Source organism: Camelus ferus, chromosome 3, assembly GCF_009834535.1.
Source record: "Camelus ferus isolate YT-003-E chromosome 3, BCGSAC_Cfer_1.0, whole genome shotgun sequence".
In the NCBI taxonomy this organism is placed as follows: domain Eukaryota; kingdom Metazoa; phylum Chordata; class Mammalia; order Artiodactyla; family Camelidae; genus Camelus; species Camelus ferus.
Window position 1 is genome coordinate 30,297,267 of NC_045698.1, and position 27,789 is coordinate 30,325,055.

General features: G+C 36.7%; 1 protein-coding gene across 1 annotated transcript; it reads right to left on the reverse strand.

The window, feature by feature from the left end:
* On the reverse strand, positions 1–24,766 carry C3H5orf34 (chromosome 3 C5orf34 homolog). The gene is made up of 13 exons (XM_006191917.2): positions 24,349–24,766; positions 20,823–21,056; positions 20,582–20,671; positions 18,034–18,680; positions 15,857–15,958; positions 14,504–14,627; positions 9,054–9,145; positions 8,102–8,171; positions 7,284–7,454; positions 6,780–6,874; positions 5,611–5,709; positions 4,783–4,823; positions 1–406 (listed from the first exon to the last, which is right to left on the reverse strand). The coding sequence occupies exons 2-13, from the start codon at positions 21,015–21,017 to the stop codon at positions 210–212; spliced, it is 1,923 nt and encodes a 640-aa protein (XP_006191979.1). The 5' UTR covers positions 21,018–21,056; positions 24,349–24,766; the 3' UTR covers positions 1–209.
* Between the last annotated feature and the right edge of the window lie 3,023 nt (positions 24,767–27,789).

Genomic DNA, 27,789 nt, shown 5'->3' on the forward strand with positions numbered 1-27,789 from the left:
AAATTTCAAAATAGTTCTTTATTAATAAAATATAAATTTTAAAATCTTTTTACTAATTTGGTAAAATACCTTCAAAGTTAAATGCCATTTCTCATATAATCATTGTACAGAAGTCATATACACCATTACTTGGCTTTCTAGTAATTTTCTACCAGTCAGTTAAAACAACATCCTCAAGGTTTAATAATATATTGTAATAATTCCATTTTTCACCTTTTAGAGTTTGATAGAAGACAGTCAATATCCTGAAGGATTTCAGAGGTTTTTTTCAATGCCACTGATACTCTCTTTTCATTAATTTCTTCTAGTAAGGTTTCTGAAGATTCTGATTTATAATGATCCAAATGATCCTGTTCATTTTTCTTGTTAGAAATCTGGTTTAGGACACCACTATTCTCCAATAACACTAAGTTGCTTAGTTAAGGAGCTTTCCCCCCATATTTTTCATTATAATTATTTTTAATTTTAGAGAGCCCAGCCTTCATTAAAATATAATATCTCCATTGAGAGGAAGATCTCTTGGATTCACAACAGAGTTGGGACTTTAGAATTTATCAAGTCTGTCCCTTATAGAGGAGGAAACTGGTTAGAGTATAAGTAGGAGAAAGGAATGTATTTGGATGTATGTATGTATTTGGATGTAGGTTTGGTGATTGATAGGGAGGAAATAAAAGAATTAAAAGCTCAGTAACATAATTAAGTGAAGAAGTGATATGGGAATAAAAGTGAACAAATGTAGGGGTGAGAGGGATACAAAAAATCTGTGTAGGGTATTTTTTACCTTAAAATCTAGAGTGAAAAGAAACCTATCCTCTATTGCAGAGCTACTTTATTATTTCAATAGGAGTATAGAAAAATAACAAGGTAAAAGAAATTTACATGAATGAGGTGGGAATGTACAGAACAAACGATTCATAAGAAAAAGAAGTAAAAAGTCTAGTCCAAGTTGGTCACGGAGGAGGTTCCTGAACGTACCTCCTCCCATAGATTCACTGAATCTACAGCTACACACGGAGCAATTCTCCCTGTAAGAAATCCAGGAACTACCCGAGTGACTCCTACACATTAGGTGAATGAGAAAATACCTACACTGAGATGGGTAAGAAAGGCTGAGACACTCTCACCATAAACCCCACCCCCAGCACAATCAGAGGAACTCACAGCTCCCAGCTTCTCCCTGAGGAGTAAAAGTTTTGGACCCAACATCTAATACTCCAGTTTTTAAGATTTCCACATGCAGGACAGGCCCCCAAAACATCTAGCTCTCAGCAGACAGAAGCACCTATCTCTCAGTCGTTCCCTGAAAGAGGCCTATTTGTATACTTTAAAAGCTGTTGCCTGAGGGTCAGGGTTCTAATTTAGCACACACCTGGGAGCTGAGTGTGATCCTCCCCAGAGACTGGGGAGGCAGGTGGTATCTCCACATTCTGTCTCTGGACTACTCCAGGTTGCTGCTGTCTCCCTGGAAGGAGTTTATACACAATAGAAAAAAATCAATGAAACAAAGAGCTAGTCTTTTGCAAAGATAAAACAGACAAAATTTTAGCTAGACTTACCAAGAAAAAAATTCAAATAAAATTAGAAAAGAAAGAGGAGAAGTTACAATAAATACCACACTATAAAAAGGATCATAAGAGACTAGTATAACAATTATACACCAACATATTGGACAAACTTAAAAAAAAAATGATAAATTCCTAGATACATACAAGCTACTAAGACCAAATTCAGACTGATTACTAGTAAGGAAATATAATCAGTAATCAAAACCCCAAACACAAATGGTTTCACTGGTGAATTCTACCAAACATTTAAACAAGAATTAACATTAGTCCTCAAACTCTTTCAAAAAATAGAAGAGGAGAGAATAGTTCAAAACTCATTTTATGATGCCAGGATTATCCTGACAACCGGAACCAGACAAGGATACTACAAGAAAGGAAATTTACAGGCCAATATCCCTGATGAACATAAATGTGAAAAATATTTGACAAAACATTAGCAAACCAAATTCAGCAATACATTAAAACAGTCATATACCATGATCAAGCAGGATTTATTCCAGCGATACAAGTATGGTTCAACATATGAAAATCAATGTGATACATCATATTAACGAAAGGAAGTATAAAAATCATATGATCATCTCAATAGATGCAGAAAAACTCTCAACAAACTGGGTGTAGACAAAACATACCTCAACATAATAAAGGCCATATATGACTAACCCACAGCTAATATCATACTCAACAGTGAAAAGCTGAAAGCTTTTCTTCTAAGATAAGAAACAAGACAATAATGCTCACTCACCACTTTTATTCAACATAGTACTACTGGAAGTCCTAGCCAGAGGAATTTGACAATCAGTCAATCAATCAATGCATGTATGTCATACAAATCAGAAAGGAAGAAGTAAAACTATTTGCAGTTGACATGGTATTATATATAGAATCCACTAAAGACTCCACCAGAAACTGGTAGAAGTAATAAATTTAGCAGAACACAAAATCAACATAAAAATAAGTTGCATTTCTACACACTAGTAGTGAACTAGCAGAAAAAAATTAGGAAAACAATCCCATTTATAATTATATCAAAAAAAACTAGGTATAAATTTAACCAAAGAGGTGAAAGATTTGAACATTGAGAACAAAGACACTGATGAAAGGAACTGAAGACACAAATAAATGGAAAGATACTCTGTACTCATGAATTGGAATAATTAATATTGTTAAAATGTCCATAACACTCAAAGCAATCTACAGATTCAATACAATATTCAATGTATGAACAATACAAAATTCCAATGGCATTTTTCATGGGAATAGAACAATTCTAAACTTTGTATGGAACCACAAAAGACCTCAAATAGCCAAAGCAAACTTGAGAAAGAACAAAGTTGGAAGTATCACATGCTCTGATTTCAAACTATATTATGAAGGCATAGTAATCAAAACAGTATGAAATTGGAAAAACCCAGAAACATAGATCAATGGAACAGAATAAAGAGCACAGGAATAAATCCATGCATTTATGGTCAATTATTTTACAATAAAGGAGCCAAGAATATAAAATGGAGAAAGGATAGACTCTTCAATAAATGGTGTTAGGAAAGCTGAACATCCAAATGCAAAAGAGTAAAACTAGACCTCTATCTTACACCATACTCAAAAATCAACTCAAAATGGATTAAAGGCTTGAATGTAAGACCTGAAACCATGAAACCCCTACAAGAAAACATAGAGGTAAGCTCCTTAACATCAATCTTGGCAATTATCGTATTGATTTGACACCAAAAGATAACAAAAGCAAAAATAAACTATATTATAATAAAAAGCTTCTGCACAGCAAAGGATACCATAAACAAAATGAAAAAGCAACCTATGGAATGGAAGAAGATATTTGCAAAGCACATTATCGAATAAAAGATTAATATCCAAAATATGTAAAGAACTTATACAATTTAATAGCAAAAAACAATCTGATTAGAAAATGAGCAGAGGAATTGAAATAGATATTTTTCCAAAGACATACAGATGGCCAGCAGGTACATGAAAAGGTGCTCAACATCATTAAGCATCATGGGAATACAAATCAAAACCACAATGAGATTTTACCTCACATCTGTTAGAATGGCTATCATCAAAAAGACAACACATAACAAAGGTTGGTGAGGATGTGGAGAAAAGAGTACACTTGTGTACTTTGGTAGAAATATAAATTGGTACAGCCACTATGGAAAACAGTATAGAAGTTCCTCAAAAACTAAAAATAAAACTACCGTAAGATCCAGCAATCCCACTTCTGGGTATATATCCAAAAGAAACAAAAACAGTATTATGAAGAGATATCTGCAATTCCATGTTCATTGTGGCATTATTCGCAATAGCCAAATACGGAAACAACCTAAGTGTCCATTGTTGGATGAATGGATAAAGACGTAGTGATACACATTCACACACACACACACTCTATATTATTATTCAGCTGTGAGAAAGAAGGAAATCCTGCCATTTGCAACAACATGGACGGACCCTGAGGGCACTTTGCTAAGTGAAATAAGCTAGACAGAGAAAGACAAATACTGTACAGTGTCACTCATGTGGAATTTTTTTAAAAAGTCAAACTCATAGAGAATGTAGAATGGTGGCTGCCAGGGGTTGGGGGTTGTGGAAAAGAGGTTGGTAAAAGCATACAAACTTTCAGCTGTAAGATGAGTAAGATCTGAGGTTCTAATGTATAACATACTAAGACTGTGCTGTGTGACTGAGGTTTGCTGGGATGGTGGAACTCAGATGATCTCACCCCCAAAAAAAGCAGGGGGAGAGGGAAGATATGTGACGTATGTGTTAATTAATGAGATAGGGTAATCCTTTTACAATGTACGTGTGTCGGGTCACTGTGAGGCACAGTTTAAATATAATTTTGTCAATTATACTTCAATAAAGCTGAAATTTAAAAAAAATAAAAAGTAAAAATCCTACAAATTAAAAAGAAAGAAAAAGAAGTCAGAAATAGTTCTGAGTTATAGTTAGAATATAATTATATAAGTGAGAAAGTTTCCACTTCACTGTCCTTTGCTGATTTAAACCCAATGAAAAGTATAAATGTTAACATGATGTACCTTCTACAGACAAAATACATCTTAAATGATAACTTTGAATATTATTCAATAAAGCTCTATAGTATGTAAGTATGGATTAATATAAAAACAGTCATGAATTAAGCCTGCAATGGAAAGGGAGAAATTATGCAGGACAGTACATTCTGTTTAAAGGATACAGTTAAACTTCTGTATCTTTTCAAGTTCAGAAGCCACAGACCTGTGCAAAAAAGAAAAAAAAAAGTTAATGCTAGTTGTCTGATTCTTTTATAGCCACAATATTTCAAGTAAGCAAACTTGATTTTTTTCATAAAGGTTAGAATTTAGATAGAAGAACCCTAAATATTCCTTTGAAGCCCAGTTCCAGTACCCTGCACACTGAAAGGCACACAAGAGGGACTAAAATCTTGCTTTATTTGTTGATTTGCCAATTGATTTGGGGGAGTAATTAATATGATAGAAGTATTTAAAAATTATTCTGAAAGCTTGTTATGTTAGTCAACATTTTATTTCCTTTAATATTACTAAAATTAAAAAAAAAAAAACTCCTTGAATTTTTCCATAAAGTTTTCAGGATAAAAGTATCACACTAAAAGAGTCACCCTTTTCTGATACGAAGTTTTCAATGCAGTTTTCTGATCTTCAGGTAAAATATAATGCGATGAAATGTAATAAATTAGATATCCAATTAAAGATAAATTATTTTCAAGGTTTAAGCTATCAAAACATCATAAGGGTTAAATACATTTAGCTAAGAGAAAGTTTTCTTGGGAAAAAGGAGTCAGAATGTACCATTTAACATTTTAATATCTGAGGATTAGCTGGCTCTTCTACATAGATTAAGTTTAAAGTAAATATAGGGAGAGGTTCTAGTTCAGGCGTAGGGCACCTGCCTAGCATGCACGAGGTCCTGGGTTCAATCCCCAGTGCCTCCATTAAAATAAATAATACACCTAATTACCTCCCCCCTACCAATTTTTTTTTTTAAGTAAATTAAATATAAATACCAGTTTTCTCCAGGAACAGATGATGAAGGATGTGTGGGCATTTCTCTCTGAGTAGTCTGGGTCAGTCTTCTGCACCATGATATTACTGTTGTCACATATCTAAGATTGAATACATTAAGAGAGATTTGAAAAATGAACTTATAGAATATTTGTAAAAGCATTCAAGAAATAGAAAAATCATTAAGACAATCTGGAAAAAAAGGAAAAAAAATCTAAAGTAGGGCAATTTAAAAAATTCTTTTCATTGTTAAAAAGAAAAGGCAAGTTTTTCTCATTGACCAGGAATAAAATGATTTACTCCCATTCATGATTAATAAAGATGGGAGTTAAGAATTAGGACAAAGGTAACACTTGGATTTCATTCAGAGTTCAAGTTCAAATGTCTAAATTCTCCCTTTAATTCTTTAAGTAAAATGAGTTTCATTAAATTTTATCATGAAAATATCTTTACATAAGACTAAGTGAGCATTTGTTTTCTAAAAGTTACCAGAACACACCTATTAATGCAGACACACAGACATATATACCTATAATTATATATAACTCATTGAATATACAAGTATCAATTTCAATAAAATGAATGATGTGGAGTGATTGGCTAAAACAAATAGTAATATTTACTGAAGACACTATCTATTGAGGCAAACTACTCAAACTAGCAATGCATGTTGGAGCATTAGACCAAAATGCAGTAAATCCCAACAGAGGAGAATGATTATTATGAGAAATTACATAAACCAAAAGAGAAAAAGCATATTCATAAACAGTTGATTTCAGAATCTCCTCCATTTTAAGAATAATCATCAGCTAGTTTATTTCATTTTATAGAAATATAAGTTTAGTTATTTGTGCCTATAAACCTTATTTCAAATTGGTTAGGGAATTAGTTAATTAGGTAACACGTCTGACCATAGTCCAATCTCCATAGCAAGCCAGTTATATCTGTAACACATTTATTTTGAAAAATCACTAGAATATAAATGGAAATGATTAAAGCTGACCTGACCTATTTAGTTATGCTAGATGTAAATATAAATGTAAACTCTGAAACCTATTGAAATAACTTCACACATATTTTCCACATGGGAAACTAAAAATATGCTTCCTCTGTGTCTAAAAGTAAGTTATTTTCTAACATGAAATTAATTTTTAAAATTGCTTTTCAGTACCTTTCATACGGTCCAGGGTGTTGAATCTGAATGAACTGATCTTGTCCATCAGGAAAAGTTAACTTACACCAACCTAAATTGAGACCCTGATTTACCTTAAGAAGCAAAGAGGAAAGGTAAATATTATCATTCTAGAACTGAAAAAACAAAACCCTCTTCTTACTTAATTTTCAAATAAGAAACAAAGAAGTAAATGAATCATTAAAACTTTGACTAATTTAAAATTTATTTTTCACATGGAAACGGGTATTATTTACCCGCCACCTTTATACAGATCATTATCAAAAGAACAAAAATACGAGTCCCTCTCTTTATAATGAGTTACCTTTATAAAAATGAGTGTCACACCCTTCTGAATTTTGCTAGGAAATCCAATGAGATTTCCTCTTGACAGATTTCATACTTCATAAAATAGATAGTGTAGTACTTTATTTTCGTTGTACTATTTCCATCGTTTAAAAGCAACAACAACAAAAAATAGATTTCAGTCTGAAGTACAATCACCTGTCTCTTTTCAATAAAAGAGCTGAAATTCCAATTCAGGGTTAGAGTAATACCGTCTAAAAAGACAGCATGTACTTTGTCATCAGAGTATGCGAGGAACCTTCCCACACCGGGTATGAACGATTCTCTCCAAAGCAAAGGCAGTATACTGCTATCATTTATCCCAGGTACCTGAAACCAGAAAATAAAAATAGCAGGAAAGAGAATTATCCACTAATAAGATTGAAATGATTAAGGAACACTGAGGCAACTTCAGATTCTCATTCAGAAGCTGAATAGTGTAGAATCCTTAAGTAAATGTTTTAACTTTTCCAGAAGTGGATACCCCAAAAGGAGCTACTATAAGCTGACTAAGTTCTAATATCTTTGGAAAGTCACCATCCTGCTGAACTTTACATAGAAAATAGACAAAGTTTAGGAACTACAGCAACACACAGGTTTATAATCAAATCAGTATAGATATAGAAATCAGTCTGATAATCACTTCCTCCACCTCAGTATTAAAAAATTTACCTTTACAGTTATGGAAATAGAGTAGAACACTGTAATATGTTTTATAATAACTGTGTTTTCACATACTTCAAGTCCAATCAATTCCCCTCCCCCTCCACAAAGAAAAAAGAAACAAAAACAAACAATATACAGTAAAAGTATAATATAAAAGCCAAATTTTGCAGCGTTTAAGTAGATTTTAAAAAATAAGCCAATATGAATATTACAAAGAATTTCTCACAAGACTTAGATGAAAGTAAACAACTTAGATATATAAAAAAATTAAAAAATAAAAAATATCTTGCTTTTAAAATAATTTAAGATACCATTTTCCAGCAGCATATATGATAGTTATGGCTTAGAGAAAGCCTCATCTTGGCACAATGTTGAAGAATTCTGTGAACAAGAAAAATACTACTTAAACATTTGCATATGTCATTTTCCAATTCTAGCAACCCGTTCTCACTGCTATACATTTTAGGCAAGCAGCTCATTTCCACAAAAATATGTTTGGACCACTTTTCTTTCTTAGGCCTGTTGCTTCCCGTTGCACTAATCTTATGTAGCTAAGATTATTCCTTGAATTTTTAGCAATGAAATGACTCCAAATAGAATTTTTCAGATGTTCCTGTTTAAGAAGTGATAGATTCACAACACCTGACAGGGTAAGCGCAGTCTAAGAGTGGTGGGGATGTGAATCAACTGTCCCTGGAAAATCAAATTACCAAGTCTGCTCCTTCAAACCTACTTTGGAAGTTGCTTAGACATAAGTTTAGAAAAATAAATAATTTAATTCAACAGTCCACTCTCATTCTTCTAGGTGCCACAGGTTGATTAATTAATTAGGAGAATTAAAAAACATATGAACCAAAGAACCAACTACAGTTAATCATCTATTCACTCTCAGAAATCTTTATTACTGTGAGGATAATAAAGAACTATGAAAATTTAAATATCATCAAATCTTCCCCTTGATTCCAAAGAACAACAGTGATGCTACACTCACCCAGAGAAAAGGCACTTATTTCCCACCAGCAGCTGCTCGCCACATATGCATGTTTCTCCATATTTACTTCAAATTTCAAAGCCATTAGTACTCATATAATGACATAGTGATAACCTTATTTTATAAATGATGAGACCAGAAAAGTTGACAGATTTTACCAAAGACATCTATTTCAACTGTACCTACCAATTTTTAGTCTTCCTAACCACTAGAAAATGTATCAAGTTTCTCAGACACATGACACTTGATTCAGCTGAACATAAAGCACTTACCTGGTTGCCTGTTTAATTAGAGAACACACAGAGAATAGACTTCCTGGTCTATCTGGAGGAAGGTTATTTACTGAATAAGTTTTCTCTTCTCTCTGAAAATAGTTTAAAATTTAAAAAATTTCAATAATAAATTCTGGCCATTATTACTTATCTCTTTTTCCTTGAAATATGTATTTACATAGTGACAAGGCAAGCCGTTATTTTACCTTACTCAATAGCACATAAAAGGTGTATTTTTAAAGGTATTTTAGGATGCTTTTCCATTTTCCCATTTTTGTAAAGTCTAGAATTCCTCCTATCAAAAGTTAATCTATTCAAAAACTACACTCTAATAGCCTATAACTCACTGCTCAGTTTAAATCTTGGCTATACTCAAAGTAGCAGACTAATTTCCCTGTGCATTAACAGGACACCTACCACATAAGTCCCCTTTTCCTTTCAGACAAAAGAAAAAAAAAGTTTATATAGGTTTAAAAAACTTTTAATTGAATGAATATATCACTTTGTTATATTTTATTAATGAAAGTATTGCTAGTTTGTGTAAGACAGTATTATTTACAGGCTCAGCTTCTTGAATTAAAAAAAAATGTTATTTTGTTATTCCTTCTCAATTTCCTCTTTCTCAAACTCTCGAATGCTAGTGTTTCCCAGACTGTCTCCAGGCTTCTCTTCTGATTTCCTTATTTGGGTAATCCCAGCAGAGTCCAAAACTGTGTTCATAATAAATATCAACACAGCAACAACTAACATTGTTAGTTGCTATGCTAGGTGCTAAGCTGTTGTAGTTTACAAGGATTATCTCATTTACTCCTCAAGATAATTCTGAAAGATAAGAACTATTAGTGCCTATTTTTTAGATAAGAAAACTGCAGCTTGAGAGCTAAGGAGCAGTAGAGATCTCAATTGAACTGAAGCGAGTGCAGCCTGTACTTTACCACCAGTGAGAGAGGGCTTCAGGGTCAGAGCTGGACCCAAATCACAGGTGTGCCTCTTACTAACTGTACTGATGGACAGGTTATGCAACCTTTTTAAGCTTCAGAGCCTACAACCTATTATATGGGGATACTACCTACCATCTAGATTGTCCTGAGGATTGATGAAATAACACATATATAAAGCACCTGGGACAGAATTTCGTCTATAGTGGGTACTCAAAAAATAGTCTCTCCTTTTTTATCCTCGACTATAGACTTGAATATGTAATAAATCTCTACTGGATATCAAAAAGACATCTCAACTTCAACATGTCAAAAATGTGATTAACTTCACTTCAAAATCTGCATTTCTTTCCATCTCTATTTGCATTCACCGCTGGTATGTTAATTATTACATGTCATTCCCTCTACCTGAAACTCAGCTCCCTCCTCCATCACCTCCCTGTGTCTGGATAACTCCTACTTTTCCTTCAGTCTCAAGGAAGCCATTACAGAGGTCTCAGAGGCTAGGTGAAATCCCCCAGTTATGTCCACAAGCACAGTACCCTCCGCTCCTGCTTATTGGTTTTCTTTATAATTGGTTTTCATTATATAGCCTTTTACTCAATGTCCCCCTGCTAGAATGGAGCTTTGTGAAGGTAGGGGCTGTATCTGTTCTGCTGACCTCTGTATCCCAGCATGCATCAGCACAGTGTGCTAACTCACATGGTAGACACTCAAAATACCACATTTTAATTATTTATGTCATTCTCTGTTGGAATACTGAGTCCCTTAAGAGGTCTTGTCTTCTCCACTGCCCTATTTCACCAATTCTAAACTGCTTATTTTTCACAATTTAACCTCTCTGAAATCAAGAGGCATCTTATAATTAAGAGTATCTTACAATTACTATCAGGTAAATGGGACTGAGATTAATAGAATTTAAATTTTTTACTGACACCTCCTGGTTAAGATCGAAAAGTGCCATCATCAGTACACTTCAGGTTTAAAAACATTTTGTTTTAATACAGTGCCTGGCACCATCATTCACTGGTTAATTCAATAACTTGGCATCATTTTCAACTTCTTCCTCATCTCCAATATCCCATCAACCATTGGTTCTGTCTCCTTAATATTTCTTGGGTCCATTCCTATCTTTCCATTCTCATTACCACTGCCTGGCCCTTATACTTTCTTCCTGCACTACTATAAATGGCTTCTAACTGGTTCCACAGCTTGAAGTTCCATCTCTTCCCCACCCCGGTTCATCTTCCTCTGAAAAGATCTAATAAAAATATGATGTCACTTGCCTACTTAAATCCTTCAGTGGCTCTCCAAAAGCAGTAGGGTTTCTCATGTCCCATTTATGAACTGCCCCAGCTTAGTGGTCTAGTGTCTTCTCTGGACATTCCCAACATTCTCCCTCTGTTGTAGCGTATCACAGCATTTTCGTTTCCTTCAACACTCTGTACTCGGCCCAGACTCTAGGTGACATTTATCTACTGTTCTGTGCACTAGCAATAATAGTGTGTTGAAAAAGACAAGGCTTACCTCTAGTGTGGGTTAGTTAGTAAACAAACATTGACCAATATGAAAATATCACATAGTATTAAGTGCCAAGAAGAAAAAAAGAGGAGGGTATGTTATAGGGAGTGTCATGAGTAGCTTCTTTAATCTGGATCATCAGGAAAAGCCTCCCTGAGGAGGTGACATTTAAACGGAAATTTAATGACAAGAAGCCAGCCATTCAGAGTTGAGCCAAAGTGTTCCCTTAGCTATATGCTCCTCCATCCCTCTTCTGTGTACCTCATCCTTTAGAACTATAAATCCTAGTTGAGCCATGTCTTCCTCCAGAAGGCTTTTCTTGAGCCTCCAGAACAGGGGCAGGTATCCCTCCCTATGTAGTCCCAAAGCACCAAGTTTTCATCTCTATGGAAGCACTTACATTGTGGGTCCTTGTCAAGCTTTCCTATTTAAATTTTTAATTACAGAAGTAATGATACATTACTACATTTCGGAGAAAGGGGAAGAGGAAAAAAGTTTTAAAAAATACAAGATTTAAGTCCCTCCCGACTCCTCCTCCCTCACAGACTCCTCCCCAAAAGTAACCACGTCAAGTTCAGTTTTTATCTGCCCAGATCTTTCTCTGTGCAATGATACACATATTATATAAAGTAATACAATTGGGTTTAGGGCTTGTTTTTTGTTCTTTACACAAAAGATATCATTGTACATGTTCTTATGCAGCTTTTTTTCACTCACAGTGCTTTGAAGACCTGTCACTATCTGTCTCTGTGTGTCTACATCTTCCTCATTCTTTTAAACTGCTGCACAGTATTCCCATGATGTGATCACCATAGTTTATTTCACCATTTTCCTACTGATTAAAGTTTAGATTGCTTCCAGTTTTTTGCTGTTACAAACAAGACCACAATCCACATCCTTGGCCATGCTTCTTTGAATATATGTGCTAATATTTTTCTAGGATAGATACCTGACAAGCAGAATTTTGGCCAATTTTACTTGATATTATCAAACTGTCTTTCATGAAAGCTGAATCAATTTATACGCCAATCAACGTCATGAAAGCACCCCTTTCTGCAGTAGATATTATCAACCTTTATAGTTTTTGACAATTTGATGAGTGAAAAATATTATTGTTATTTTAATTTTCATTTCTTTGATGCAAGTAGTAAAGTTGAACATATTTTCAAATACTATGTGTTACATGGCTTAACCATTATCCTTTACTCAGTTTTCTATTGTCTTGTTTCTATTATGTTTTTGGGGGGTAGGGGTCATTTTATTACTGATTTATAATGTAGACTATTTTCTTCCAGGTGTTTGTCTTTTTGACTTTATCTAATTAAATAGAAGTTACATATTTAAAATTTAACATACATTTGAAAATTTCGGGCTGATCAAACTTTTCTTTATGCCGTCTGGTTTTTTGTATTGTACTTAAGGCCTCCCCTACCCCAAGATGATAAACATTGTCCTTCTATATTTTCTTCTAACAATTACAAAGTTTGGTTTCTCACATTAGCCCTTTAATCTGTCTTGAATTTATTTTGGAGTATGGGTTAAAGTAAGCATCAAACAATTTCACCCCTAAAAGAGAGCCAGCTGTTTCTAGATCTTTTCACTCAAGTAGACAGAGGAGAGTGAATGTATTGCACACAGGGATCTAAGTGTGTGAAGCCCAAAGCAGTCCAACACAAAGGCACAACTTGTCTCGAAGTTTTGTTTTATCCCCAAAGCACATGCTTCTATTCCGTGATATGTTTGCTTCAGTATAAAAATTATCACCCCCTCCCCATGACAACTTTGAGTAAAACTGAAGCTCCAGGAAGATGTAGTTTTTTGAACTCCCAATACACAGCATTCAGCAGTGTAGATATATATGCATACTCACTCTTTTTGCCTGTTTATTTGATTATCTCATGCACTACATGCATGCACACACACACACACACACTTTCATTTCATTTGCTTGTTTGCCTGACTGACTACTAGACTGTCAGACTGTGAACCCTTGAGGGCAGGAACTCTTCATCTTTGCCCAGTGCTTAATAGAGTGCCAACCTATGAATGTTTAATTACTATTAATTGAATAAATGAATATTTTCCTACAAATAGATCCCAGCAGGGAATCTGCTCTAATATATACTAAAATATTTATGAATGAAATGGTATTTGGGATTTATTTAAAAACAAATAGGGAGTGGAGGGGCAGTGGAAGGAAAGAGGGAACCAGCTGGGCAATGGGAACATGAAGGTCTATTACATCTGTCTTTCTACTTTTGCATGTGTTTGAAATTTTCCCTAGTTAAAAAAAATAAATAAATAAAATCTGCTCTAGTTTTAAGCCTTCTTCCAGCAACTCTGATAATCTTATCACTCAAAGACTCCACTCTGTAACAGAGGAAAAAAATATATTATGTTCTATCCTGCAAAGCAAAGCCGTGTGATACTACAGTGATTGCTATAAAAGAGTGGATTTCAAGTGTCAGATTGGGAACAAGTAAACTGGGAACTATTAACAAAGTTTTCACATGATTATATTTTGGCCTGATATACTAAATATATCATGTTATGTGCCCCTGTTATCAATGACAGAGAACAATCTTGTTCAATATCCTAGTTGTATACAAAGATTTAGGAGGTAGGAGGTATTTTAAATATGCAAACCAATGTATGTGCTTTTTAAAGAGCAAATACTAATTCAAAGAAGTATAGTATTAGTACTTTCAGTGTTTCCTACTGGTAAATTCTATGACAGAAGAATTTTAACTTCTGATTTAAACACAAACTACTTAGAAAATGGATGACAGAAAACCAGATGAGAATACAGTAAAAATAAGTGACCAGTAATTACTGTGCCAATGCTGACAGTAAGGATATATTAATTAAGCAAACTGAGGAGTAGCAAGAAATGTTATAACAGATCAAATTTCCCAGAGATATACTCAGAGTTATTTAGAAATAGCTATATACCAAAAATCTTCTTGAGCTGAGACCTCATTGTCAACTTACCTCTCCTGATCCTTCTTGAATAGAATAATATGTAAAATAGTTCCCCAAATAAGCTCCTTCTGATTTGAAAACAGATCCATCTCCAGGGTGAATCTCTATTGAGTTCATATTTTTATGGGTAAGTCTAAGGAAAAGAAATAATCAATGAAAAAAAATTTTCTTCTCATTGAGATTAAAACATACATGAAGGCAATCATTAAAAAAAAAAAAAAAGGGCAAACCAGTATAGGGTCTTGCCTATCCAGAAAAATGGATAATTTCATACTCAACATCAACCAGCTAAAGTAATTTTTTGCAAAAAAATAAGCAGAACACAGAATTTGTTAATGTATCTATTTCAACTAAGCTCAACTTCTCGAAGTCAGTCATCTTGTCTCATCATCCTGGTATCCTCACTGTCAGTCACAAGTGGCTGGCACTTAACAGTCACCAAAGCAATGTCAGCTGCATAGGAGTTAAATATGACAACTCCAGAACCTAGAACTAAGATTATTCTCTAATAACGAAACTAGTAGACTCAATACCTGATGGATGTGATTAGCCACGTGTAAAAGGAGCCACCCTTAAGAGAAGGTGACTGCACCTGGAGCAGCCAGATACAATCAAGGTATTGGGTATATAATGTATAAAAACTTAAGCCAAGTCGACTTTACTGTACTTAAGGTGAACAATATATTGTCAGAAGAGGGTGAGTTTTCATGCAGGGAAGGGAGACACCAAAGAGCACAAATTTCACAAATTTGTGTGAACAATATATTGTCAGAAGAGGGTGAGTTTTCATGCAGGGAAGGGAGACACCAAAGAGCACAAATTTCACAAATTTGTTCTCGTATTCTTTACAGAAGTGAAACTCTGAATCTAGCCAACAATAGAATTCCAGTCACCACAGAGGTGTACTTTGTGGCGGGCAGGGATAATTCAGTGGAATAGTCTGGCCACAGAGGAGACAGTGAATATTTGCTGCATGAATGAAGGCGGAAATCTATCTCAGGCTAGACAACTTCTCTAATTCCATGCTCAGCAGCATGTGACTAATTCAGACGACTAGATCTCCTGCTGCTTGGAAGGGGCATCCCAAATAACTGCAGAAATATTTCATTTATGAGCAAAACTAACCCCTCACTGGCTTGGGAGCCATCACAAAAATCCTGTGAACATGGTTAATGTGAATTAGTCATAAGACCTCTATGTACACTAATAAAATTACGTTGTGAGACCTGTAAAACTCAGGGCCAAACATAGAACAGTGGCCCTGGCAAAACTGCGTCCTGTTAGGGGAGTCCGTCCACAAGGCTGGTCCCGTACCCTCTGCGGCATCGCTAAATAGATCCAACTGCAGCCCAAGCGCCTCACCTATAGGTAACACCCTTGTGCCAAACCACTTTCACTAGTTCAGGATAGGAATATTCTTCATCGCCAAACTGTCCCTGTGAAAGCGAATCACAGAAATTCCACCTGTGAAGGACAAAATACAAGCTATAAGTTCTGGATGCCTAACATAATTGCCTTGAGAAGTCAACAAAACCGTGCTATTGTAATAAGATGTATTTCTTGCTTAACTCATCAGATCAAAGAGAAGTAAAAATTAATATGAAGATGTATTAATGAAATTTAAAACTACCACTGACCCTTGAACAACATGGGGGTTAGGGGCACCGACCCCAGGGAAGTAGAAAACTGAGTACTGTTATCTCCGCTCCCAAAACAAAGGAGTTGATAAATGACTCACCTAAGGGCACGACGCTGAGACAGTCTGGATAGAATCCAGCATTCAAACCCTAGTTCTTTTGATTCTACAAACTGTGATCTCTAATCAAACACAAACTTTCCCTGACTCTTACTTAATTTAAAGATCTGAAAAATGAAAATACAGGTACTGTAGTTTTGAAAAAAACCCACATATAAGTGGACCCATGCATTTCATGCCCATGTTAGCCAATAGTCAACCATAATCTTATTTTTCCAGGTATTTTTCCCAGTGTTTTCAATAATCTCATTATTGAATCTCAGCACAAACACATAAATTTCTACTAACCTTTAAAATTTAGGATTCAACCGATAAATATTACTGAAATATCTACAGTGGGCCAGACACTGTGCTGTACACACTGTGCATATAACATCAAAAGAGAAGACATGGTCCCTGTCCTCAGTGATTCGTATCTAGCAGAGACATTAAACAGTAAATATTAAACAGAAAGAAAGGAGAATGACTGGATTCTGTGGGGTTGTATAGAACCTAATCCTGTCTAGGGATTTCAGGATAACCAACCTAAGGAAGAAAGGCTTATGCTAAGACCTGGAAATGAGCACAGGTTAGCCAGCCGAGAGAGATAAAGGAAGTGATCCCAGCACAGGAAGGAGCAGGTACTGTGGTAAAAGAAACCCTGGGCTTTCCAGGCATTCAAGGGACTGCAAGAAGTCCCAGTTTAGCAAGAGTGGAGAAAGAAAGGGCAAGAGTGGTGAGGATTACAGAGCCAGGGAGGGACCAGGTGACAGAGCGCCTGTTAAGCCATGCTTAAGGATAATGGACTTCAATCAAGGCCAGTGGCAAGTTATTGAAAAACTGTTTGCTTAGAAGCATAAATCTCTTTTGAGGTGTACTCATAATACTAAAATCTCCAATTCTAACTAGATTACCATGACAAGCCTGAAAATCATTCCCACATTCTGTTTTAAATAACAAATATATACTCAAAGACAACCTGGGATCAAATCCCAGTTCCACAAGTGCTGGCTGTGAGACTTTGCTCGGGCTAGTTAATGTTTCTGTTTCTCAAGTTCCTCTACAAACTGGGGATGATAACAGCACTCACCTCATGGGGTCACTATGAGGATGAAACAGGTAGAGCACAGCCACCCTGGCACAAAGTAAGTGCTTTGTGTTAGCTGTTACCATCATTACTGCACTACTTATACACAGCTCGTGTTACAAATCTATAACCATTAGGTTATTCATCTTAGTGGAGGTAAAAGGTTTGTACCTAGCCATCTAGAAGCTTCTCCATGTTTATCCCTTTTGAAAATGGACATACTCACTGTCAGTTAACTAAAGACGGGATGGCCTCTGCGGCTGCATATGAAAGAAAGCACCCATCATCACAAGCTCGTCCAGCAACCAAGGTAATGGGTTCCACTGAGTGGCAGCGGGTGCCTCCCGGGGCTCGCTCCCAGAGCCCTGTGCCATCACTTCCCACACTCAATAATCTTTTCAGTGACAGTGACCCTTACTAGACTCTAAGCTCCTAGAAAGCAGGGACTCTGTCTTAATCATCCCTGTAGTCTCTGTGCTTAACAGAGTATCCAGTGTATAGTCAGCCTCCCACCAACTTTCAATGCATGGATGTAGAGTGAAAAATATAAACAATACATTGGCTAGGAAATTATTTACTATCTGTTATAAGCAAAGTTTTAGATCAACTGAATGAACTTCCCTTATGAATGGTATCAGATGATTCAGAAAGAAAAATGATCCTTAGGTAAGGACTGGTTCTGACAAAAGCTTTAGGATGAAGTCATTCTTCCATTACCTGTGCAGGTGTGGGACAGGACAGCTCAGTAACAGGGCCCTGGGAAGAACAGAAACTTCTTTTCCTCTTTCCTCAGAAAGGTCAGATGTTAAAACTCTATTCTGGGTGATATCTGCATCAATTCCAGATGTATTGCTGATTTTATCATGAAAATGAAGTGCTAAAGACAAAGGGTATCTCCATTCCTCTGGACAGGAGGCCACAGACCAGCACTGCTTCACCCACGTGTATACACATGTGTGTTTTGAACCAAGTGAAGACGGCTCCTCCCTCCCTTCAGTTCCATTTACACAACTCTTCTTCTCTAAAGGCTCTCTGGATTTCATAATCTGATAATAAAGTTCATTTTCTTTATTCTTCAGTCTCTGTCCTGATAAACTTCCAGATGTATAGATTTTGCCAGCTTTTTCAACTAGTTTGTCCTTTTGGGCTTGATTTTTTTTTTTTGACAGTACTCTAGATGAGTCTGGCTTCTGGCTTACTTTACACAAAAAATGCACTGTAAATTCATGCTGAGATCTGGGCAGGCAAAGGTATGCGTGACCATCTAAAGAAGATATCTTCACGGTGCCACCCTGCATACATGTCACACCCTCATCAGTGTGAAGACTGGGCCATCTCACTTCTGAGATGTCAATGAAGATACGCTGAATTGAGGGGAGAAAAAGAGATGGTATTTTCTGTCAACAGTCCAATTTTTCCATACATTTGATACTTACATATTACATAAGAAAGCTCTTAAAGTTCTGTGTTTTACTACCTAGAAAGAAAGAGGAATGTCAGCCTATATTTGGTTTTCCAGAGAATATTTGATATTGTTAAGATTGTCTCTCTCAGAAAAGTAGACACACACACATACACACACTCTGACAAAAATGACAAAGAAAAAGAAAAATCATTTTGATTATATTTAATGCTAAATATATTTTGATTTAAAGTGTGCAATGAATCAGAGATAAATAGATTTGCAGTCCCTCCCAAAATGTCTATTCTGAAAAAGAATATAAATGAGGGAAGACTAGCACTACTGTGTGAAAACCAATCATAACTTAAATAGTATGGAAATAGCATAAAAAGTCATCAATAGAACAGTCCAGAGAATATAGAAACAGATTCAACCATATCTTAAAATGTCACATATGATAACATAAGCTTTTCAAAACAAGAGGGGAAAGAGAGAGTATTACTTAATAAATGGTACTGGAATTACTGAATAGCATTTGGGAAATGCGATCTCAAAAGATAATCACAGGGACTAAATAGGATAACATGAATAAGGTAGGTACCTACCCTAGACAGCACCAGGCACACCACACACTAAAATAAATCCCAGGTGGCTTAAAGAGTAACATTTTAAAAAGTCCAATTACTCAAAGGTAAACTGATCCAGACCAACAACAAACAGATTCATAAAGGTAATAGTACCTGTTGCATCTTTTCATATAAGATAAAAACAGTTAAGTGCCATTAACCATCTTTTTATCAGTTAAACTTGCCAGATTACACATTTCAACTTCCATTTACGTAAAACCTTAAATTTACAAAAACTATTGTCAAGAAAGCCTCGTAAATTTACAGCACTATCCACATGTACACATGCTTGTTAGTGTGTTAAAATTAGGGACAGTATTCACTGATGGCAAAGCCGGTTTGTAAGGATGGTCAGTTAAGGCACTTTCCTTTTCTAGAATTAGACTATCTAATAATCCTACCGCAGCATCAGAGGTAAGCTACACAGTTTCAATAAATAGTTACTCAAAAGATACAGTGGAAAAATGGCCTTGTAAACTAAGTTACAACTTACAATTTTTCTTAACTCCTTTGCCATGAGACAATATAACAGAAAATTACTCATTAGGCAAGCAAGCATCATGATTAAAAGACACAGTATTCAGAGTCAGATAGACTGGGTTCAAATCCTGACTTTGCCACTTAGACAACTTCCATGGACAAGTTAGGTAAACTCTTTGAGATTTAGTTCCCTTAGCTGTAACAAGGGGCTGGTATCTTAGTCAATATACTTGTTCTGACTGGTTGGACATCCTTTTTGATCAGCAGGTACCCATGCCATAATGGTGTTACCAAATATTTTTAATACCATTCCTAGTTCTTGGCACATAGAAAACCCTCAATAAATGATAGTTATTATTATTCCTAAAAGTTCAAATAGAATATAAGTAAAAGAATAAAATGTGTATACCCATAAGTAATTACACATCTCTACTGCACACATAAGCTACCAAAAATGGTCATGTAATTTCTTAATTTTGACACCTCTGAGGATCAAAAAAAGTCATCAGTCTAAAAAGTTATGAGTGAAATTCTCTGCTACAAAGAAACAGGCAGGCAGATGAGCAATATAACTTCTGTGTCTCGATGTACAAAATATCAAAACACCCTAGTCTGGTACAATATACAGGCCTATGCTTTCTACAGCAACATGTCTGCTCCCAAGTGTCATGAAGAAAAAGACTAAACATTAAACTACCTGTTTGTAATTACTTGTCCTCAAATAATTGTTTTGAAAATGAGGTTTTAAAAAAATTACCTTTCTTCTTTCTGAAGGTATGATGCTTTCAGATAAAAAAGGGCAAGTAGCAAAAGAGTTTCGGAAATCCAGGGCTCGCTGTAGCTGCTCCTACAAAGAAACACAAAATAATCTTTAAAAATGATTTGAAAATCAATTTAGAATGACAGTAATCCAGAATACTAATTACTTTCCATATTCTGGCCACCTCAACAATATTTTAATATTAAAAAAGAGTAGTTCTTGTGTCATCTTTACTTACTCGGTAAGTGCTAATAACAAAGTGTGTTCTTTGGCGAATTCTTTCTGGTTGTTCTAAAGGATGTGCTGAAATAGGAGGTGCCTTTTCAAATAAAAATTCAGAACCACAGGGAGAAAGCTGCAATCTGGAACCATCAAAATACTGTACTTGCACTGAATCATCTTCATAAAGTATCATTTGCATTTCAGCTGCCATTTCTGTGACTATGGATAAAATGTCCTTCCAAGGCAAAGACTGAGGGAAATAAGAAATACAGTTGCACAAATAGTTCTCTTAATGTACAAAAGCTCTATCAAAACATATGGAAGAATTTTCTAAGAACATAAGCAAAACATTGTCATTGCATTTACTTTTGTTGGAGAAACAGTGATTATCTTACTCCAGACACTTATGTGATCTGAAATTAACATCCTTAACAGAATGCCTTGATTAACCCCAAAGGCTTTACTGCAGTGTGGGAAGATAATTTAGAGGGAGAAGATAGCCCACCAAGCTATAATTTTATAGCTTTATAATTGCCTTTATAATTTTAGTAGTTTTATTCTTCTGAAGTTTAACTTCTAAAAATCATATGCTCACTATCTCATTTCAGATAACAAGCAAATTCCATCTTTGCAGTAAGAATGCAGCAAATCATTTGTAATAATGCAAAAGGCAGGGCCAAAAGTAACTACTACACCGGAGGGAAATGGGCACCTGGACTCTTGTTCCTAGCCTGGCATTAAGGAAGTAGCCCTATGTCACTACTCAGAAAGCTGATTCACTGCCTAGTGTCTTAGATTCATCCTTATTTCACTGAATTCACTTTCCTCTTCTTTACCTCTAAAATGTCTCTGTCTCTTCACTTATGCTTTCCATACAGATATGACGGAAGGGGAATTAGAGTGTTGGGTTCCATTCACACATTATTTACTAGCTATAGACCTCAGGTTGGTTGGTTGGTTATTTATTTGCAAGATGGGGATGGTAACAGGACTGCTGTGAGGATTAAATGAGACAACACATATGGCAGTGCCAGTGGTGTGAATGTTGCCTTCTAGGAGCTCAATACATTTTATGATTCTTTTCTAAAACGAATCCCATTCCCTTCTAGGACAGCGTCTCCTGCTACTCAGGTGATCACGTTTAACCTGACAGGAAAAAATATCTTTCCATAGATACCATTTCCCCCAGTTTACCACCATTTCCTACCAATAAATTTCTCAGGTGTAGTATCCACTCAGGGTCCACTTTCTCTCACATCACTCTTCAGTCCATTGCAATCCAGCTTTCCTCTCCACCTCTCCACTGAAATTGTTTCACACCGGTTACCAGTATCTTCCTATGCCCAGTTACTTTAGTCTTCATCCTACTAAACTGGTCAACCTGTGACAGGGTGGTCTATCTTCCCTTGCATCAAACTCTCCTCTTCTGCCTTTTTTCGGGGGAGGGGGGCTTCCATGGTCCCCCTGACTCCCACTCCATCTACTGCTCTTTTATGTTTAATCATTCCTCTATTCCTCTTTAATCTATTCCTCGACATTCTCTCATATCAAGTATTCATCAAGACCTGACCTTGGTTAGTCCCCATGTCATCTCTTCTTACTATATACACTTGTGTTGCTTTTATGCCACCGTTGCTTTTTAAAAATATCCTACCCCTTTTCAATGTATGCATTAGCTACATATGCCTTGGCCTATAATCCTTTGTGGAATATGTCAAGATATAAGTAAATATTAAGCCACATGATCTCTCCTGAGGAGAGTCACATAACTGTAATCATTTTTTTTTCTGTAGAGAACTTCCAAATCTACCTGACCTCTCTCCAGAGCTTCCATTGCCTGCTGGAAACCTCTTCATGTCCCTCTTCTACAGATAAATCAAACTCAAATGACTAAAATGGAACTTAATCACTCCCACCAAAAGTAGACTTCTATGATATCCCCTAATTCACTTTCACTCTAACCTCCCTCAAGTCCAGTCTACAAACAGTAGCCAGAGGGATCTTTTAAAATAAAAATGAGATCTAACACTCCCTGACTTACAACCCAACATTTGCACTTAGGATAAAATCCAAATCCTTAACCATGGCCTATATAAAAGCCATACAGTCTGCCTCCATCTACCACTCTAATGTTATCTTTTAATTCCTTCTTGTTCAGGACACTTTAGCTATGTTGGCCTTTTTAATTTTGTTTTTTTTTTAAGGCACGCTGTGTCGCATCTGAGAACCTTTGCACTGTTCTTTCTGCCTAGCATGTCCTTTTCCTGCCTCATCACATGTTGGTTTTTGGTTCCATTAATCTCTCAGCACAAATATTTACCTTCTTCAAAGGCCTGACTTGACCATGTCAGTTAAAGTTGTTCCTAACCATCTCCTAGTCATTTTTTATCCATTTCCTTTTTTTATTTCATAACATCGATTACTATCGAAACTAATTCTGTTTATGTACTTGCTTTTTGTCTTTTCCCACTGGGATATAAACTCAGTCAGAGCAGGGACCTCATCTGTCTTATTCACAATTGTATTCCTGGCATCTAAAACAATAGTTGGCCAATAAGAGTGCAGTAAATATTTACTTAATGATGAAATATATGTGAATTAAAAATTTCCTGCTCCTCCTGATTTTGCAATTTGAGTTAATAGCGTCTCAATGTTAGCAATATTTGACTTGTTTCCCTTTACAACCCTGTAACAAGTCCTGTTGATTTTTTAAGTCTCCTTCATAAATCTGGCTCCTCATTTTCTATTTCAGGCCATGAGTTCTCCCCTCAACTCCTGTAAACTGCCTGGGACCCTTTCCCACTTTTTCCCTTCTCCAATCCATTTCCAGTATTGCTGCCATAGGCAACTTTCCACAATCCAGACCATACCAACCACTTTACACCACTTGTTTACATACTTGTTAAATGGCAATAAATATTCACAGCAATAAATATATTTAGATTGCAGCTACATATATCATATATACGTATGCCGTCTACTTACTATTTTAGAAAAAAACAGGAGCAGAGACACAGTTAGAAAAAATATTTTCTGATATAAATTGGAAAAAGGTCTATCTTTAGCCAACTTAAAAACAGGTTACTTAAGCATAATTGTTGTTTAGATCACTTAAATAATGAAGCACACACAAGAAACAGTGGAATGTCTAAAGTTCCCGGAATATCATTAAAAAAACATAATCCGGCTCCAACCCACATTTCCAACCACATTTCTAGTGTCTTATTCCTGTTCGTGTTTTCACCACCCAGCCAGCAGTTTACGTCAGAGTGTGTTTAAGGATCGAAAGGCCACAAGTTCGTTTTTGACATTAACAGGAACTTCGTTTTTCAAAATGCGTTATCTAGTTACAGAAAAATCCTCATCAAAACAACTACCAACGTCTTGGACTAACACATCAAGCAGTTTTGAGCCCAAAAGTCGTGGAAATGAGGCCAATCACCGGCCTTTGTGCTTTCGCTTGCCAAAATGCTCCAAGTCGCAGCCTCTGCGCCCGCCCACAACTACTTCCCGAGGAACAGTTCCTGAATTTGACAAATTACCAGCAAGTGATGTTTCTCGATGAAGGAAAACAATCATAACCGAGAGGAGTAAGGACACAAGGAGAGTGTTCCCGGGTCCTTCGTCAAGTCGGAGCAGCGGGAGAAAGCGGCAGCCCTAGCTGCCAGCCCGGAGAGACAGCAAACGCAAACAAATGCGATTCAAATCTTCCCGGTCGCTCCGCTTTAGGAAGGCAGGCCGGAAGTCGCTTGCAAGGGAAAGGCGGGACCGGAAGTCGGGAGGCGGGGCTCCCAGTCCGGAAGCCGGTGGACTTGTCTCGGTTTTTACTTCTGGTACCCCAGAAAGAAGGAACCGGTGGTACCTGGTTGCGGTAAGGTGGGTGAGGATCAGCGTTCTGATGGTCTAGCCAAGATAACTGTAAAGGTGGATTTTAGCGGAGTGATGCTTATTTAAATAATCTAAACAATTTACCTCAGTAAGGCTGTAAAAAAAACTTGACCAAAGATAGACCTCTACTTTTCCTATTTTAATACTTTATCAGAAAATGTCTTTCAACTGTGTCTTTGCGCCTTCTTTCCCCTCAAATAGCAAGTTGACGTCTCTGCTATATTTAGTGCCGCTAGAATATTTATGGAGAGACTAGTAGTGTGTGCTAGGGGTGCTGGGGATAAAGTAGGGAATGGGACCCAGGATGGAGCACGGGGGCTAGAGATTGTCCACTGAAATAAATGCACAGCCGAAAAGTTGATAGTTATGTTTATTCGGTGGGAGGACTCGAGCCAGGATGACAGCTTCTCAGATTGCTCTGAGGGGACGGCTCCAAAGGGGTAGGGGAGGAGCTAGGATATACAGGAGTTTTACAACGAAGACCAGGTAGTCAGAACATTATAAGATTACTTGTTAACTGAAGAAAACCAGGTATCTCAGGTGAAAGAATTTAGCTCTTTTCTGTGTATGGGAGGGAGAAAACATTTGGGCTCATTGAATTCATTCCTTTGACAAGCATATAGCTATCTGGGGCCATTATCCTGTCCTTTCTTATTCTAAGTCCCCTCAGTGCACCATTGTGAGTAGCTGCAGAGGCTGGGCTGCAGGCTTCTTCACTGGGGGGTAGTGGCAGCTGCTGACGATTTGATGGTTTCAGCATTCTTTGTTTACTGATATGGTTGCTGTATTTTTCATTCACAAGATTAACTGGAAAGAAACAACTAGACGGTAATTTGATCACAGTTGTGTTAAGTGTTCCTAAGATAAAATACAGAGGTCCGTGAGAGCATAGTGGGCAGACCTAACCCAGGTTGAGGAAATGTTTCCACCGAAATCCAAAGGATAAGTAGGTGTTAGCCTGGCAAAGTAGAGGGGAAAGTGTTTCAAGCAGAGGTAATATCCTGTGTTAAGGCCCCGAGGCCCTTGGGAAGATCTGGTCCCTTAAATGGACTGAAGGAAAGTTTGGTTTAAAAATGATTAAAGATCTCTTAGGGGAGAGAAGCCTAAAATGGGGCTTTAGAGATAGTACAGATTTATGAATTACGGATTTTGTCTTAAAAGCAATGGTAAACTATTATAAGGGCTTAAAGCAAATATGGCAGCATCGAGGAATGGGCAGGAATATAACTCCTTAAATTTATCTCCATTTTTAAAAGTCCGATATGCAAATTGACCTCAATCGTATGTAAAGTGTAATTAGGGCATCCTCAGACAATGTTTTTATTCATTGAACTGTACTATCAGTTTTATTACACAGTGCTAATTTAGGTCCTATCCTTCTTTCTTCCCCTTTACTAAGAATCTCCTATATAAAAGTTCTAACTACAGAGAGGTTTTGTGGTGCTTTTTGTATATTAGAAAGATTCCTGGAACTACCAAATGGAGAATAGACTGTAGGATGCAAGAGAAGATGTGTGGAGCCTAGTAGAAGGCTTTTGAAAACACAACAGATGATGGTAGTTCAAACTCAAGACTGCACAGTGAGAGTGGAGAGCATAGCTCCAAGATATATTTAGGTAGACTCTATAGTCTTGGGATGATTTAACAGTGGAAGTTAACAGTTCCAGGGTTTCTGGTTGGGGCAAATGGAGAGGTGGCAGTGCTGTCAATGGGAGGGATTTGTGAGAAGTGCAAATTTAGAGAACAGTGTGACTTAAATTTTATGAGTCCTCCTGGTGGAAATGACAAGTTAGCAAAGATCTAGAACAGGAGATTAGAAATAAATCTGGAGGTCAGTGGTGATAGCTGCTAACTGAAACTTCAGAAGATGAAATAGTCCAAGGATATTGTGACATGAGAAAAGAATGCTTAGGACTGAGCTTTGAGGAGCACTGGTACTTACAGATTAGGGTAAGGGAAGAGAATCCAAAAAAACACTGAGAAAGAGTATAAAGCTGGAAAAGCAAGCTACTGTATTGTAGATGCCTAGATGTTTTGATGTCACTTGACAATGCCAGATATTGCCTAGAGAACAAGCTAAAGATTGAAGTGTTTACTCAATTTAATGACATGGATGTCACTGGTGACAGAAGCTGTAGTGGGTTAGGAGAATAAATAGGAGGTAAGGAAATGGAAAAATGGGATAACACTTCAGAAGTCTGACTAGGAAGCAGAGACAGGACTGCAGTTGGAGAGAAGTATGAGGGCCGGATTTCTTTTAATGATAGGAATGGCATGTTCAACAGCCCATGCAAAGGGTCAATGGAGAAAAAAATTTAACTACAGATCAAGTAACAATAGTTCATGAGAGTGAGAAGGCATGGTATTCAAGCACATGTTCAGTAACTGATCTTTAGTAGGAAGAGAGATACTTCCCACACAGGAAGAGGAGGGGTGAAGTGCATGCAGATGCATTTTTGTACACATGTCTGGTGGCTTTTTTTTTTTTTTCCTGTGAAGCACATCATCAGTTAGGGGATAAAGGGGCACACGGAGTGGAGAGGGTTTGAAATAGTTAAACAGGAGAATGAAGAAACACAAAGATTATTGGCAGCACTGACAGCCAGGGGCTGGCTATGACTGCAGTAGCACAAACCTACCAGAAACATGACCTCCAGCTGTCTGGATGCAGCAGCAGCATCAGGTTCATCCAGGGCTGGCATTCTGCCAGGCTGACACAATACATCTGCTAATATTTAGTCAGCCAAGGACCACCAGACTCAAGCCTGCAGTCTGACAAAATATTTGACTTGTAAACAAGGAAGCACACTCCAGAGGAACACGAAGTGTGCTTTCCACAGGGGGAGGAGGGCACCACCTTTGTAAGGTTTGGGTTCCTGCTGAAGAATTCTGAGGAAGTTCTAAGGGAAGAGAGTCCAGTTCTGGGACTGGATGCAGTTTCTGCAGCAGAATTAGAAGCAGGGATTAACTAGGGACTGGGTGCTATCATGAGGTGAGGGCAGTTTAGCAACTGGGATCCCCAGTAAAAGATGGGTAAGGACAGCAAAGCAGGTCTGGAGGCATCATTGGTAACAAAGCAGTGGTCACACAAAGAG

Coding starts and splice junctions, on each gene's coding strand:
- C3H5orf34 (XM_006191917.2), bottom strand. CDS start 21,017: ATGGCAGCTGAAATGCAAATGATACTTTATGAAGATGATTCAGTGCAA. Junction 7,455..8,101: donor ATATATGCTGCTGGAAAATG/GTATCTTAAATT, acceptor TTCTGGTTTCAG/GTACCTGGGATAAATGATAG. Junction 407..4,782: donor AAAGATACAGAAGTTTAACT/GTATCCTTTAAA, acceptor TAAGCAACTTAG/TGTTATTGGAGAATAGTGGT.